The 15,939-nt window shown below is 42.8% G+C and overlaps 1 protein-coding gene across 1 annotated transcript in view; it reads left to right on the top strand.

The window, feature by feature from the left end:
* The window catches only part of snta1 (syntrophin, alpha 1), a 34,543-nt gene extending 20,452 nt beyond the window's left edge, over positions 1-14,091 (top strand). The window contains exons 3-8 of the mRNA XM_080461016.1: positions 7,491-7,689; positions 7,932-8,121; positions 9,707-9,837; positions 10,253-10,449; positions 12,481-12,668; positions 13,327-14,091. Of these exons, the coding sequence (XP_080317142.1) occupies positions 7,491-7,689; positions 7,932-8,121; positions 9,707-9,837; positions 10,253-10,449; positions 12,481-12,668; positions 13,327-13,419 (998 nt within the window). The 3' untranslated portion in view covers positions 13,420-14,091. The remainder of the gene's footprint in view (positions 1-7,490; positions 7,690-7,931; positions 8,122-9,706; positions 9,838-10,252; positions 10,450-12,480; positions 12,669-13,326) is intronic.
* Positions 14,092-15,939: the final 1,848 nt, after the last annotated feature.

Raw genomic sequence — 15,939 nt, 5'->3', positions numbered from 1 at the left:
CAGATGGCAGCATTCACACTTCCACAAATGGCCCACACTAACACAGCCAGGGCTCATTTTACCTGGACCACATGTTAGATTCCACTGACGCGTCTCACAACGTTGTGTTACATGTAAATAAAACTCGGTACAAGTGAAAGAGGGACTGATCTTGTCTATGTTCTTTGTGATGCTTCTGTTGCACTATTACTTTGCAGTAACATTCAGAAACTTTCCCTTTTAAATCCCACAGCTTTTTTGAAATTGAAGAGCTGATGTTGCCGTCCCTTCCTTTGAATCAATACAAATAAAGATCAACGGAAAACTGCGTCCAAATCTTGTGCAATGTGTCAGCGCTTTGTATCACACTGGGAAAATATATACAACCCCATAAATGGATCATTGAGTTTCTTCACATTTCAGGCAGCAAAAAAAAAAAAAAAAAAGCCTTGGAGGAAATGTCTGCAGCTGTACCTTCCTTTCACTTTGTTTTTGTCCTCTGCCAGGTTCTGTTTAAGGTTCTTTCACTTTCACTTTGTTGAATTAGGATCATTAACTCTCCTGACACACCATGCCCAGTAATCAAATCTACGCCTTTGCAGTATGTGAATTAGTTTAAAAGTCTTGTTCACTCCGCTCCACTCCCTCTCTTGCCCGCTCTTTTACCACACCTAACACCCCTCACGCCTGGCACGTGTCCATGGTTTTAATGAGATGGGCTTTAGGAACGACGAACCTTTCTAAATCATACAGAGCAGAAGAAATCTTCTCTGGCCGGCTGACTGCTGCCAGTAAGAGACTCACATTAATCAGTGAGATTCTGGGAACACTAAGCTGGCATTTAATAGTTGCACATGCGTTTACAGATCACCAAAGAAGCATTGCTGTGCACATTTTTTGCACATTTGCACCTTTTCGTCTGAATGGGCACATCTACTTGTGGGCCTGGGTGGTCAGATTGGAAGAATTTCACTGTCAGCTTTGGTCAACAAAGGAGGAAACTTTATATTTGTGATTCTTGCTTCGTAAATTCTTTGAGGTGGTCTCAGCCTGTAGCTCCACGACCCCCTTTTGAAGACGCTAGAGCAAACGGGTCAGTCCTGTGGCTTTTCTTTCTCTCGTTAAGGATGTTCCCCGCCTCTGTTGACTCAACAAAAATCTTTAACTAATAATAGCCAACTAGACAATCAAATCGCAAAGATTCATGTTAACATACAGTGATTATCCCAGTTTTGCACTGCAAAGTTTGTGATTATATTAGATTATTCTGTGTGATTGCCTCTTTAAGAGGCAAGATACAGAGATTACTATTCAAGTTGCACGTTTTTACAGATTTTCATAAAGTAGCTCGTCCTGCACTATTGGGAGCATGTACAAAAAAAGCGCATCAACCGACTTTTGTTAATGATTCGGTAAACCGTTTTAGCAAAAATCGCGACAAACTGTGAAAAATTGGCCAGTCAGAGCAGATGGGATTATGTTGGAAAAACACAAAATGAAAGGGACATTTGTCAGCAGCGAGCAGCAGCAGCACACAACATTTCATTAGAAATGTTATAGTCGCATCATGTGATCCTGGAAAACTACGCTAGTTTTGCAAAAGGAAAATGTCTCTTGCTGTGCTTTAAAACTCCACTGTGTACTATGTGTGGGAGGGGAACTGCTGTCTGACGGCATTGTAGCGCCACCTTGTGACATTCAAGTGGCCTCTTGTATACGTAAACAAAACATTGACTGACTTGAGGTTGGTTTGTGTTTAATTGTTTAGCTGAGGAAGACGTCAAAGAAAACCAAATGAGACCGAGTAAACTTCTTTTTTCTTTAATTCCGCCTCCGTATGTTTGTGAGTGTCACTGGGCCATCTTTTCCGAGTGACTCCAACAATAAGCATCTGTTGCTTGTGTTTCTCCCGAGTGGTTGTCCACGTATCTGCCTCGTCCAACTTGTCTGGTTTCATCCTCTTTTGCACTCCCCTCATTTCAAATGCATTCTGATTTCGTGGCTGCAAGGCTGATACAGTAAACTCAGCCCACCTTTTTACTCTTACCTCACTTGACCTTAATGTACCCAGTCAAAACCCAGAGTGTTCCCTGTGTTCCATGTTATTTAGGGTGTTGTTTTGAATCAAGACGTCTTTCCTCGGAGATGTAACAGGGGGACATTATTTGCCCGACGTGGTTTACAGCATGCTTCGGAGGTCGCCGACTGGCCGGTCGCATTCCAGCTGCTCCCACAGAAACCAGTGGTGGGGGAGGGAGGGCTGGCCGGCTGCTCGCCCCAGTGCATTGTTTGCTGGAGGTTATGGAACACTTTGACCAACGAGCCAAGAGGCATATCAAGAAAGCAGATGTTTCTAAGATTCAAAGTATTGATTCGACAGAGTGTAGCTGGTGGTGTCCAGGCGGGTGGGGAGTGATGAAGGGGGAGGGGTGGCTGTACATCAAATAAACAACACTAGTGTGAGTATTGAACACGTTTTTAAACATTCAAACTGATGCTTTAGTAATTTGTCCAGGGAAGTAAATCGAAAAACCTAATTCAAACCAGACTTTAGTGAGTCAAAACTGAATTTGTTCGGTCAGATTATTGTGAGGTGCGGCGCAAATTCATTCTGCAGAAGAAAACACACACACACACACACACACACACACACACACACACACACACACACACACACACACACACACACACACACACACACACACACACACACACACACACACACACACACACACTCTACAAAAGCGGTCTCATTGGCTGCCAGATAAGCTAAAGTAATAACAGTGCCATCTCAGCTTATTTTAGCCGTGTATTGAATTTGCCGCCACTGGTATTCATGGCAACATTTCTGGCTGAGCTTCGCTGTATTTTTGGTCTGTCTGCATTGCCTGTCTCACGCTTTCAAGCAATGATTCATTCCTCATGCCCTTATTTTCCTCCCTGTCTCTCTCTCTCTCTCTCTCTTGCTTTCTTGTTCATTCAGTTTTTCATCTTTTCATTCTCCACCTCTCCCCCTTCTCCTTTTTTTTTTTTTTTCCCCAATACACCGCTCTCAAAGCTATCTCCTCCAATTTACAATGCTGGGCCACAGCTAACGCCTGACATATCCAATCTGGGGAACCGAAATCTGATTATGTCGGCGTTCCTCTATTAACACTGTTGAAGAAACTCCACAAAAGTAAACGTCCCCTACCTGCTGTAGTGACTGCAGAATGGAATGGTTAGAAAATACAGTTTGTGCAGCAAGTAAGAGAGACAAACTCTTACATAATGAAGAGTAATGAACACTGAGAATAGAAATGTGTTTATGTGCCAGATATTTTCACCTCCAGCCATGCCTGTGCTGTCTCCTCTGACTCTCGCTTACACAGTTTTATTATTATTAGTGTGAAGTAAGGGTCTAATTTTACACTGGAGACATGGCATTTTTTATATCTATTTAGGTGCACTGTGCTGCTATCCACATGAAAAAAAAACAAAAACCCATCTTGATGTCATGGTAGAGTTTAAAGCTCTGAAGCCACATGTGACTCTTTAGTGCCTCTCTAGTGGCTCCCTGCAGCTTTCACAAACTCAGCTCCTCTTTAATGTAATTACACTTTTTCCAAAGACTCAAAAAGAACTCTAAAGAATGGTTCAGTCGTTTGTAAACTAAAATATGTGCCACATCTCATTATGTTACCTTTCTGTTTATAAATGCACCTCTTGGCAAACTTACTTTTGACTCAAAATAGAAAACGTGTTGGAGGAAATATCTTCAGTTTGCTCCCAATGACGCTCGTTTTCTTGTGTGTTAGATAAGTGGAGAGAAAGAGAATAAAAGGTATGATTAAAAACTTCAAAACCATTAAAAGGACTGAAAATGGCAAATTCCTAAGAAATCTCTAACATTGATAAAGTAAAAACTGTAAAAAGGTAAAACAATGAAAAGAAAACCAACAGTTTTGGTCAAGTTAAAGATATCTATGTGTCGTTGCTCCTGAAGTCATAATGTAGATAACTGGGGCAGTTGTTCATGTTTTACAGTAGGGATGCACCACTTCAGTACTTAATGCAACTGCAATTGTTAGAAAATTTTTTTTTCAATTTCTATCAGATACCGTTCTTTTACTAATCTTTTTTCATTACTGACGCTTGATTATTCAGGATGTTTTCGTTGGAGAGGACATCGCCACACCCCACACTGTGCTATTCTGCCTCTGGCTGCAGGCCTTTTGCCATCAGGTGGAACAGGAATGTTTTACGAATAAAGTGGAGTACAATCTTCCAAGTGAGACGTTTTATGTTGAAAATTACAGGATTTAGATAATCATTTCTGCTTGGCCCGATATTCTCAGCCTAACCAGACACGACTTCTGTTAAAAAACATAACCTGTGTTTTTCTCAGAGCGAAGCATCGAGCTGCTTCTGGCGGAGACGTGCGCATAGTGCGAAACGGCCTCTGATCACATCCAGTGCAGCCAATCGTCCATACCTGATTTAGAATGGGCATTGCTAAGAGAGAAAAGGAAAAAGAAAAAAAAAAAACAATCACTCCTTCAATCGCTAATATGCGATTCAGCACAAGCCCTAATGTGCCTAATGTGCAGTTGCGAGTGAGAGCCCCCGGCAGACAAATCATATAAAGCACTTTGAGAATGCTGAAGAGATAAAATCGGGCTTTATAAGCAAAGTCCATAACCTCTTTTCCATCCTGAGTCTTGGGGTCTAACCTGCCTTATTAAGATTGACCGCATCGATTTTGAGTGGCTATAGTCCAACAACAAGGAAGCATTTGGCTACCCTGAGGTGCAGGCATCAGTGTGCTGGCACAGGAACAAATGGACTGGCGCTCATTTCCATGAAACATTACGTATGCATGTTGACATCTACTTCAAAGTGAGTACAGATCGGCTGCTCGCTGCTCAATTTGTGCTTCGAGTGTACACAAACCTAGTGGTGGTGCCCACAGTTAATTCTATTGAATTTTTTTTTTTGTCTTGCACATTAAACTGATTTTGGAAACATAAATGAGGCAGGTAGAAGCCCTTGCATTAAGGAGAGAAACGGCTTTATTAAAGTAGCGTGGGACATTTAAGGAGTGCTTAGAGATAATATAAAGTTTGATTTTAAGTCAGAGACTGGGTTCTTCAAACAGTGAAAAAGGTTTTTTGATGACAACTTGTGCTCCACTGCTTGACTCCGAAATATCCGGGGCGCACATCACACGCTACTGCCATCTTATTTATGTGTCTTGCTAATCTGTGTGCAGGTGATGTGTAATCTCAGACTGTGTGTGTTGTCAGTGTGCATCCCAGAAACCCCCCTGGTAGATCGCGGGGAAGGGGAGTTGATATAACAAAAGGCATTAATAACATTATTATTTATACAAAATAGTCTTCTTCTTTAGAAGAGGCTGTGGAGATTAGGTGTACAAAATTGTGCTAATTCAGGGAGGAACTTCATGTCGTTTTTTCTGCTGCAGCTTCAGTCTCACTCTGACATCCAGTGCAATCCCCCAGTGTTCTTGGTACAATATTTGGAAAAAACTGAGTCATTTCTTTCCGTGAAAGTCGCTCTGGGACTCTCCCTTTAGGCAGTTATGCAGCATTTTGAACAGTGAAAGAGAGAGTCGGTGCAGATGTGTTTTCTAGCACACAGTTCACTGACTAAAAAAAAAAGTTTCAAGACTCCACAATTAATTACAGGACCGGGAGGCCGACAAATGATTTAAAATAACCGTTGTCTCTCTGTGCCGACGGTCACACGTTGCTCATTCTGCTTAAGTTTCCTGTGATGGTTTGTCTCCGCAAAGCTCGGTGCGTCATGCGAACCCTACATTTACAGTGGTAACGTCTTTTTCAAGAGTCAGCTCGACACTTTTCCATGTGTGGAATCTGCAAGCAATTACTCAAATTAGCTTCCACGCACAAAAGGCAGCGCTTTCTATCAGGATGAAGGAGATTGGCAGGTATTAAAAACACTTCAGCAGAACATTTGGGTCATTTTTGCCATCTTTCATAGCGGGAATCTAAATCGCGAGCGCACAGAACTGAAATCAAACTGGAAAAGAAGTCGGAGCCATCGGAATGATTCACTGCCTGATGTTTTAACGGAGTAACAGTTTTGCTGGCTGGCATATGCTCTATTTCGGTTGCAGTGAAAGCCCCCCCCCCCCCCCCCCCCCCCCCACCTCCCGGCTCTCACTCCTGTTGTCCCCGAGCTGCGACTCTTCTGCTTGCCCTCTGGCTTAATGCCTCTTGTACTGTGCAAGAAGAGCTCTTCACACTTCCCCAGTGAAACTAGAGCTTTGCCTCCAGCCTCCCGTCTTGCCATGTCCTCTGGGCTATTTTTACTCCGGCAGCGGCTACTTGTGCTGAAACCGTACCGCAGCCTGCTGGACTGGAGCTGGAGCCGTGTGTTTCCTTGTGTGGCGGCGTGTGTAGGTGTTTGTGCAGAGATGTGCGAGTTGTAAAACTGTATTTGAAAAGACTTGTACACTTGAAAAAGACCACATGATTTAATAACACTCGATTATATCCTGCTAAAAAAACTAAATGTAATTACGGGGCTCCGATGCCGTCGATGAGCTGCGGTTTTCCGGTTTGTAATTTGTCATCTTTCTAATGGCGCCATGCACTAAAACGTCTAAATAACCGTGGCGTGTTTATGCCTAATTGTGGTCTGCAAGGTTATTGTTGTTGGGAAATGTAATAAAGAACTGTTTTATAAACTCTTTCCTCCTAATTATAAGAATTCAGAGCAATTATGCCTTGAGCAGGAGCTCCACCAACATTGTAAACATGAAGATCTTGTAAATCGGCTCTAATTACACAAAAGTCAGGAAATATGGGATTTCAGTTGGACATAAACAAAGCGAGGTCAGCCGAGCCGTCGGTGCACTGTCCACTAATTATCTTCATTTAATCTGGTTCGTGTCTTTGCTCGGCCTCAAAGGGCAGTCGATTGTGCTGCTGTGAAACAGGAGCTACACACAGGTTGAAACCCGTCTCCTAACAGATTCTAACGATGCTCGCCGCGACCGCCACGTTGGACTTGGCACAGCTGTCAATGTGAGACTTAGAACTCTGAACCTTCCGGTCAATAGCCCGCCGCTCTAGCGTCCGCTGGTTTCCATAATTGGTTTATACTTGTTCATCGGGGAAAATCTTAAGATGTTACAATTTGGGTCGCTTGTTCCACAACGCGTCCAGCTGTGCTTGGTCACCCGTGTCATAGTGTTAGTGCACAACTGGAGGGAATTACCTCTCCTCTCTGCCTCCAGATGGTGCTCAGGTAGTCCCCCCTGGCACAGATAACACTCTATCTGATACTTGCTTGTCGTATTGACCATCTTTAGAAAATTATCACTCTGAACTTTGAACATTTCTTGATCGATTTCGGCATCGTGCTCTAACACATCTCCTCAAATTTCCAGATAAAATGATTTTCTTTATGTGCCCCCCCCTCTGTCCTGGGATGCGTCTTGCTTTATCTAATTCCCTCTCTCCCGCTCTCTCCCTCCGCCGCAGTGAAGTACATCAAGGAAATGTCTGCCTTCTTTAAAAGTTCCGGGTCCCCCGGAGCGGCCCTCCCGTGGGATTCCCCTCCATCCACACCTCAGAGAGGGACCGAGCACTCTGCCGCCGCCGAGGCCAAGGAGCCCCGCAGCATCCCGCTGAAAATGTGCCAGGTGTCACGAAAACAGTGCCCCCCAGACACAGAAAACAGGTACTACATGGTAAAAATGTTTCTGCTTTAACTGACATGTTTCTTTTAGTATATATATATATATATTTCTGAGGCAATATTGTTGATAAAGACGATCGTATCTTTGTTTGTATTAGAACCTTCCACTTAACCCACAAGCTTTTTCCTCGTCTTGTTTCTCTTTCTTTCTCTTTCTCTCTCTCGCTCTCTGCTTCTTTCGCTCTCCCCGCTCCCCTCCCTCCTCCTTTGATGTCATTCGTCAGGTATTTCGAGGTGATTTCATCCAACAGAAAGAACGCCGTGTTCCTGCGGGCCAAAGACCCGGCAATGGCCCAGTCCTGGTACAACGCCATCCAGGCTGGCGCGGCCCACCTCCTACCGCGAGTCAAGGAGGAGATGAAACACATGCAGCCCGGCATGGAGGTCAAACATCTGGGCTGGATCACAGAGCAGGTACGCAGCACCTCTCATGATAAACAGGACAAGAATCGCTTTGTGTATTTTTTGACTTGTTATCTGATTGAACTCGATTTGGAAAGTCTTGCCGGCACTCCTGATTTGTTCTTTTAAGTGTTGGATGCTTCTTTCTTCCTGGTTTTGCTGAGGCAGAGTTTCGCCCCCTTGAATAATAACTCGTGCCCGGTTTAAAACTGCCTGCAGCAACACACACATACAAAAAGCACATTAGCATTTACTGTCAATTACTCAATTCCACGTTCTTCATCAGAGCCAGCTCATCCCCGCTGACACTCGCTGTCAAATGCTTCATGTGTGATAGAATTTTGCCGTGACTATTATGTGATATAAAGTATGTCGCATCTGCTATGCTTTCATTTAACATGGACTGCTCGGTGCTCACAGGCAGCGCAAATCAATAACGTGGAGCTTGAAGATATCACAATGTCGGCATACAAAATCATTTTAGACATGCAGCAACTATTATATAAACATCTCTTTTTACAGGCTGCCATTCTGACTAATATTCTGTTAACAGGCCACAGGATTTATCACTTTCTCTAAATAGTACCATATTTGCTCGTGGTTTATTTATATCTTGAGCACAACACGGTTGTTGCTGCTCCAAATATTTGTAGTCTGTCGATTTTAAAATCACATCTTCAAAGGATCAGCAGATGGATAGTGCACCCGAGACAGAGACGTCCATTCTCAGCGCCTAAGACCGAAATGCCAAGTCATTATTGTTGAGTAAAGTCAGTCAGGACCTCAGCGGTAGACTGACAGAAGAACACAGCTGGTCAGAGGTGGGCAGGTCATTTTCCAGAAGAGCCACATACAAATCCAGGACTGCTGTGAAGGCAAGAGCCAAAGGTTGAACTCAATTCTGCTCAATATCAAAAAGATTGATCAAAATGACCCCGTTTCTTGGTTTGGACGAGCTTCAGTTCCGTCTCTGCATCAGTCTTGAATTCCTCTTTTTGTTTTATTTTTGTCGTCCTGTTTTCCACAAATGAAGCACATAACATGGGAAACGGGGAAAAAGGTTGGTATGGAAGTAATAAACGATCATTTGGATGTGGGGAAGCGTTCTCTTACTGTTTTTCAGCATCACTTTGTTTGTCATTTTCTGCTTTTGGTTGTTGGCAGCTGTGGCTTGTGGCAGTATTCCTACCGTGTAGTGTAGTGAGGCTGTGGTTGTACGACCGTGACGCAGCGCCCCACAAAACCTCCACCCTCCATGATGCAGCACCAAAGATTTAGAAGCCACAACTAAAGACTAAAATCGTCTTTTTTTGAGACTTCAGTGTTTTTAATATCTCTTTAAACATCCGTTTTCTCTTGTATGCAGGAATTAGAATGTATCTTATTATAAATCCGAAAGAGGAAGTGATCATAACAAACTCTGAATTATCTTCCGTTATTTGTGCAGAAGAATTCATCATCTCATTGTGTGAAACGACAGAGAAGTCAAAAACTCTATATGGACAAATAGGCAATGGGTATTATTTCAAACTGAAACTGGCTGATGTATGAATGTTTCCCTGAGTGTGGATACAGATGTCCGTCGTGTCCTCTGCAGGTGTCCCACGGCCCAGAAAAACCAGTCCTGGCTGTGTTGACTGACAAGGACCTGCTCCTGTTCCCCTCCCTGCCTGAAAGCAAAGACGGCCTCAGCAGCCCCACCAAAAGTCACCCGCTCATCACCACCAGGTCGACGCACTCGGGTTTTTCTCCTCCTCCTCCTCCTTCTTTTTTTTTTTTTTTTTCTTCATCTAAACGCTCACTCCTAAAGGAACACATTGTTTGGGACTTTCATAAACTGAAAAGGTCTCTCCGCACCCTCTGCAGCCGAGGCCAAGTCAGAGAGCGCACGCTCACTCTTTCCATAAGTGGACATGTTGCCACATAACATCACATTCATTTGGAAAACATTAGTGGAACCAGAACCAATGAGTCATGTGTTTTTTTTTTTGTGTTTTTTTTCCCCTCCCTTCCTTCTCTCTTCTCTGTTCGCCGCATTTCCCCCTCTGGAACCGTTTCCCCGTGACGTCATCCATTTCTCTTATTGACTTCTCTTCTTTAAAACCCTAACAATGACGTTTTTGTGGCGTGCCCTCCCTCACAGATTGGTCCACTCCGGCCCGGGGAAGAGTTCTCCTCTGCTGGACTCCGAGCTGTCGTTTGGCCTGCGCTCAGGCACCAAGCAAGGCGTGGAGACTCACGTCTTCAGGGTGGACTCTGCCAAGGAGCTGTCCACCTGGACCCATCTGCTGGTGGAGGGCTGCCACAATGCAGCTGAGCTCATCAAGGAGGTCACCACGGGTACAGAGCTGCAGCCATTCTTTGACCCGCGGGTCTCTCTCTCTCTCTCTCTCTCTCTCTCTCTCTCTCTCTCTCTCTCTCTCTCTCTCTCTCTCTCTCTCTCTCTCTCTCTCTCTCTCTCTCTCTCTCTCTCTCTCTCTCTCTCTCTCTCTCTCTCTCTCTCCCCGCGCTTGCTGCGCAGCGACCCCACCTGCGAGCAGCACATTCAGATATTTCTATTTTGGGTCCCAGTGGATCGTGATGCAGGTTGATGAGCATGCCAGCTTCACACTATGATACTAAAGAGTGATTAGTGTTGAGGTGCCGGTGACGCTAACCTCAGAGGGAGGGCCCGCTGGTTTCTAATTAGAATCAAATGCTTTTTTTACTTTTCTGAACATTTTGAAGTTGGGATAATTATAAAAAACAAAGTAGGCCTCAAGTAAACATGGTATTGTTGAATAATCCTTTTTGTTTTTCTGTTCTTTCATGATACTTTTTGGTACTTTAGGGCAGAATCAATGGTCTAAATAGCAGAATTGAGACAAATTCGAATAATTAAATTTTTTTTCTCTCCACCAATGCTGTCAGTTTGTATTCTCTGGGATTGGTAGTGTATATTTTATACATTTTACATGTGTGCTAACCACATAAATCTGTGCATTTGTTGGATGAACCACAATCCTTACAAATGTGGCACCTTTTAAAGTTGAAATGAAGAGACTTTCCAGTATGGTCAATTGATTTGACTCGCTGCTTTAGTGCCCCAAAGTGCTTTATGTTGCTCAATCCATTCATTACGAGCAATTTGGGAGTTTAATGTCTTGCTCAAATACATTTCAGTATGATGGGATATTGAACCCGAAAGACTTTCTGCTCTATGATAGTCTCCAAACTATAATAGTTGAGTTTTATTTCAGATTCGACCCATAACTACATGCTTTTAAAGAAATCTGGTCGTCATACTCGTACAGTTGCAGGATTGATTCTCTCCATCTTGTCCATATTTCCTACTGATAATCAAAACTGCTCCTCTGCTATTTTGTCCATAAATACCCGTCAGATCTCTTTCACCCAAACCATTTGTGCTCAGGCACCAGGAAACTGAGACAGACTAACGTTTTTATCCACGGCAGGAACCCGTTTGAGAAAGAAGGATTAGTTTGATTTATTGTTCTTTTGCAGACTGGTTTTTTTTTTCTTTTGAGGAACGTCCTCAATCTCTGCAGATTCCATCTGGTTGCATTTTGATGAAGTAGGGGATTGAAATAAAAGCCTTTTTGTTATAGATTTCTATGGAAGAGCTGGAGAAGAGACGAGGCATTTTTGCCTGAAGTGTAGCTGTGACTGTAGTGTCTCGGCTCATATCTGAAAAAGTAAACACCCAAACAGCTTTTTGTTTTAACCAACAATGCGCGCGCACACACACACACACACACACATTTCATACACCAATACTGCACAGTGCAATACACTTCAGTGTAATGATGGGATTATGTTGCCCTCTGCTGGGAGTTTGAGGTAGTGCAAAAAAAATGAAAATATAATTAGATACCACAAAAAAATCTTTTGAATTGTTATTTTTGTCTTTACATTATTTATTATTCAATCCATTTCAGTGTCATTAAGAGGATACAGCCTTGACCTGTGAGATCTTCACTAATTTGATATGCAGTGAAACAGCTTTACAAAGGTTATAATGTTTAGTCTTACCTGAGATCAACAGGAAGACGGTATGTAATCATTTGTTAAGGTTGCAGTTTTCAGTGTCGGTGAGCTTGATGGCTTCATACCAAGACATTTAAAACATTTTTTTAATTTTAATTGTGTCTGTCTTCTGCGTGTTAATGGAGAGGCTTCAATTACATCACATTGTACAAGTGTACTGAATGAAGTGACCAGTGAGTGTGTATTCAACTGAACCACAACAACATTGGAAAATGAGAACTGGCGATGATTCCAGTTTGGCACTGATAAGTCACAGCATTACCCCTCACTTGTTCAGCTTCTCTGCAAAACACCCTTTTTTTTTTTTTTTTTTTCTTTTTTCAGCCTGCAGTTGGAACGGGAAAGAGTGTACCCTGGGAGTTCACATCGACGAGGGTTTCACGCTATTCACAGAAGAAATGGGTGTGAGGAAAAGCGTCCTCCTCCAGCAGCCGTTTGAGCGACTCCGAATGTCCTCGGACGACGGCGTGCGGATGATGTTCCTCGACTTCGGAGGCCCCGATGCTGAGATTGTAAGTTGTTTTAAAGTCAACAGTTGTTTTATTTATGTCGAAATAAGGACAAACCTTAAAAGTTTTTAACACGGCCGTGGTTCTTTCTGAGGCTCGTTCTACATTTAGATTTGTCTCACTTGTCCTGTAAAAGTAGAAATCCATTTAATTGGAATAAAAATCAAAACCTTCATATCAATACGAGATTAATGCCAAAAAATCAGCAGCAGTTTGGTTCAGAAATGCAGATTCAACAAGTGATTTTCAGACGGCGCACAAACACGTGGGGAGAACTCTGAACTACGGTGAGAAGTCTTATGCATGCATATGATGAACATGCAAACTACAGAAGACATCTGTTATGCCCCATACATGACTTAACATAAAGCAGAATGTAAAGGGAAAGTCTAGAGGCTGAACCTAAAGCTAAAACTAAAACCTGACAATGATTAAATAACCTGAGAAGGAAATTAAAAGAGGAAAAGGACGTTTGGTTCCTTCTTCTTTAAGCTGATCACTTTCCAGCAGCACCACGACGCCGCTGTGTGACCTGACTATTCACCAGTTTGTCTTTTCTGATGCATTTATACAGTAAAACTGATCAACATACAGTAGAAACATGTTCATTTATATATGTTTCCAAATCTTACCTTCTCCTTTCTCCTCTCTCTCTTCTCAGCAACTGGACCTCCACTGTTGTCCTAAAACCATAGTCTTCATCATCCACTCTTTCCTGTCTGCAAAAGTCAAGCGGCTGGGCCTCCTGGCATGATGCCAGCCAGCCATCCTGAATGTCGCGGTAGGAATATTGAATAAAGCATACGACCCGGAGGACTTGGAAACTCCAAACGACGATGCCCAGGAAACGACGCTGACGAGCAGTTTTCAGCCTTCCTAGGCGACTTATCACAGATTTCAGACACCGCCTGAGTTTTTTTTTTTTTTTGTTGGTTTTTTTTTTTCTTTCAAGCAAGGCGACAGAGAAACTGCAACAATGACGGACATCATTTGTTGAACTCGTACGTCTACGGACTCTGTCGCAACAGGTCACGACACTTCATGATGGCAAAAGTGTTTGAGTGTGAGAGTCTGAATCTTAACATCGGCAAGCTTGAAGTCCCAAACGTGTGTTATTGTTTTGGACCCTTTGTGTAGTTTACTTTAATTCCATGAGTACCGACACGCCTTTTTCACAAGGGTCCCTTCAGCCTCCCGTCTCCGTTGTGTTAGTTCACCAAAATCCTGACTGATGTGAAACACTTTTTCTTCTTCTTTTTTTTTTTTTATCAAAGCAGCTTCTAATGAGTGACTGGATCACACACACACACACACACACACACACACACACACACACACACACACACACACACACACACACACACACACACACACACACACACACACACACACACACACACACACACACACACACACACACACACACGGTCACAACACGATTACAGTCCGGCCTAAACAGTCAGATGCCGTTTATGTGGAAGTACTCAGTATTTTTTTATTGTATAAATTCACATACTTGTAAAGAAAACTTCCAAATGGATTTTTATAGTTTCTCTGCAGCTGAAGGAGTTTTTAATAATTTTTTCCTTCACTGTTACCAATTTAACCACGCAAAAATAAATAAATAAATAATGCATTAACATTTGTTTTGGATTAACAGGAATTCACATAGAGATGCTAACAAATATTCGCCTTCCTTGAATTCTAGTGGCTGTGATGGTTCTTTTCAGTCCTTACATATAGTCGGTTTTCATGCTTCTGCAGCAACAGTTTGTCATCATTCATCGATTAAAAATCACAGTTCCTTTTTTTTATGTTTTTTTTTTTTATGTTCACATCCAATTTAAAGCAACATTATGCAGCTATTACGCCTTGAAATATCAAATTCATCTGGATTTGTAAAGAGGAAAACGGCATTATCTCTTGTACACAGGCTGCATCCCGGACCCTCGGCTCGTGCTTCTTAATGGCTGTAATGGAGGAGAAAGCTTCGTACTTTTAGAGAAGCAGAAATCGTGAGTCATGGTTTGTATGACTGTGATTTTAAAGACGCGTGTTTCAAACTCATTTTACTTCAGTCGCGACATACAATCCAGGCCCGAGCAGCAAAAACATTAAAATAAATTGTGATCAATGAAGGGACGGACGGTTTTATGTTTAGCTGACCATTTCTAGTCGAAGCCTGTTGCTTTTTTTTTTTTTTTTTTGCTGCATGATTTCTGCAGCCTTCAGCTTTTTTTTTTTTTCATGAATACCTTTGACTTTTCATGATGAGTTTTTTCACTGCTACATTACTACGGACACTACCGGGCGTCACTACACGGCCGATTTTGACCCGCCGTCCTCGTCCTGGCTTAAACTGACCCTGTCCGTCATATATGGAAGGTAATTCCCGGTGACGGCGCAGTCCACCAACGCGGAGGAGCTTCCATGCAGCGCTCTGATTGAACTTCTCAGACAGTTTGGTTCTCCTATCAGAACGTAATCGCCTCTTCTTCATGCCTGCTATGTGACCAAGCAAGAAGCAACACGCTCTCAAGCCGCTCCGAGTTATTTTAGTCTTTGCCGGGTCAAACGGGACCGATGCTGAATGGGCCGTCTTTCATCGCGACTCTGAAGCAATGTCGGCTCACTTGTTGTGCTCCTGGAGCGAATCTGCAGGGGCAAAGGGATACAGAAGCTGAATCCCAGAGAGGTAGCCCTTTGCTCAAGGCTTATTTATCTACTTTTCAAGCCATGGGCTGAATCGCTGTAGCTGCTATGGAGACGTTATGGAGACATTGAGACGACGAGGCGCTCGGTAAGACTTTTAAGAGGCTAATAGGTGCCGATATGTCAGGTAAATTACCGTAGTTTGCTTAATCATGTGCATTTATGTAGCCGACGAGTTGCCCTTTGCTCTCCGCAATTTGCTTGTTTTTCTAACTCAGATTTTGTGTGATTGCCACTCGCCGCCACAATAATTCTGCCGCTCGGCAAACGATGCTTCATGTTGCTCTGATTAAACCGTAACTGGACGAGTGTGTACACAAAGGATCCAAGACTGTTTTTTTGTTTTGTTTTGTTTTGTTTTGTTTTGTTTTGTTTTGTTTTTACACAATTTGTCCAACAGTTAACACGATTTGTTAGTTCAAAGATGTTTACATCATAAAATGTTTGATCATATATTTCTTTATTGTTTGTATTGATGAAACATTTCAAATTTGGGGCCTTTTTTTTCTCCTCCCTCTCCGACACTAAACAGACTTGTATTAATATATATTTCAAAACTAAA

This window comes from Lipophrys pholis, assembly GCF_963383615.2.
Source record: "Lipophrys pholis genome assembly, chromosome: 4".
NCBI classification, from domain to species: domain Eukaryota; kingdom Metazoa; phylum Chordata; class Actinopteri; order Blenniiformes; family Blenniidae; genus Lipophrys; species Lipophrys pholis.
This window is presented reverse-complemented; position numbering and strand designations above follow the sequence as displayed.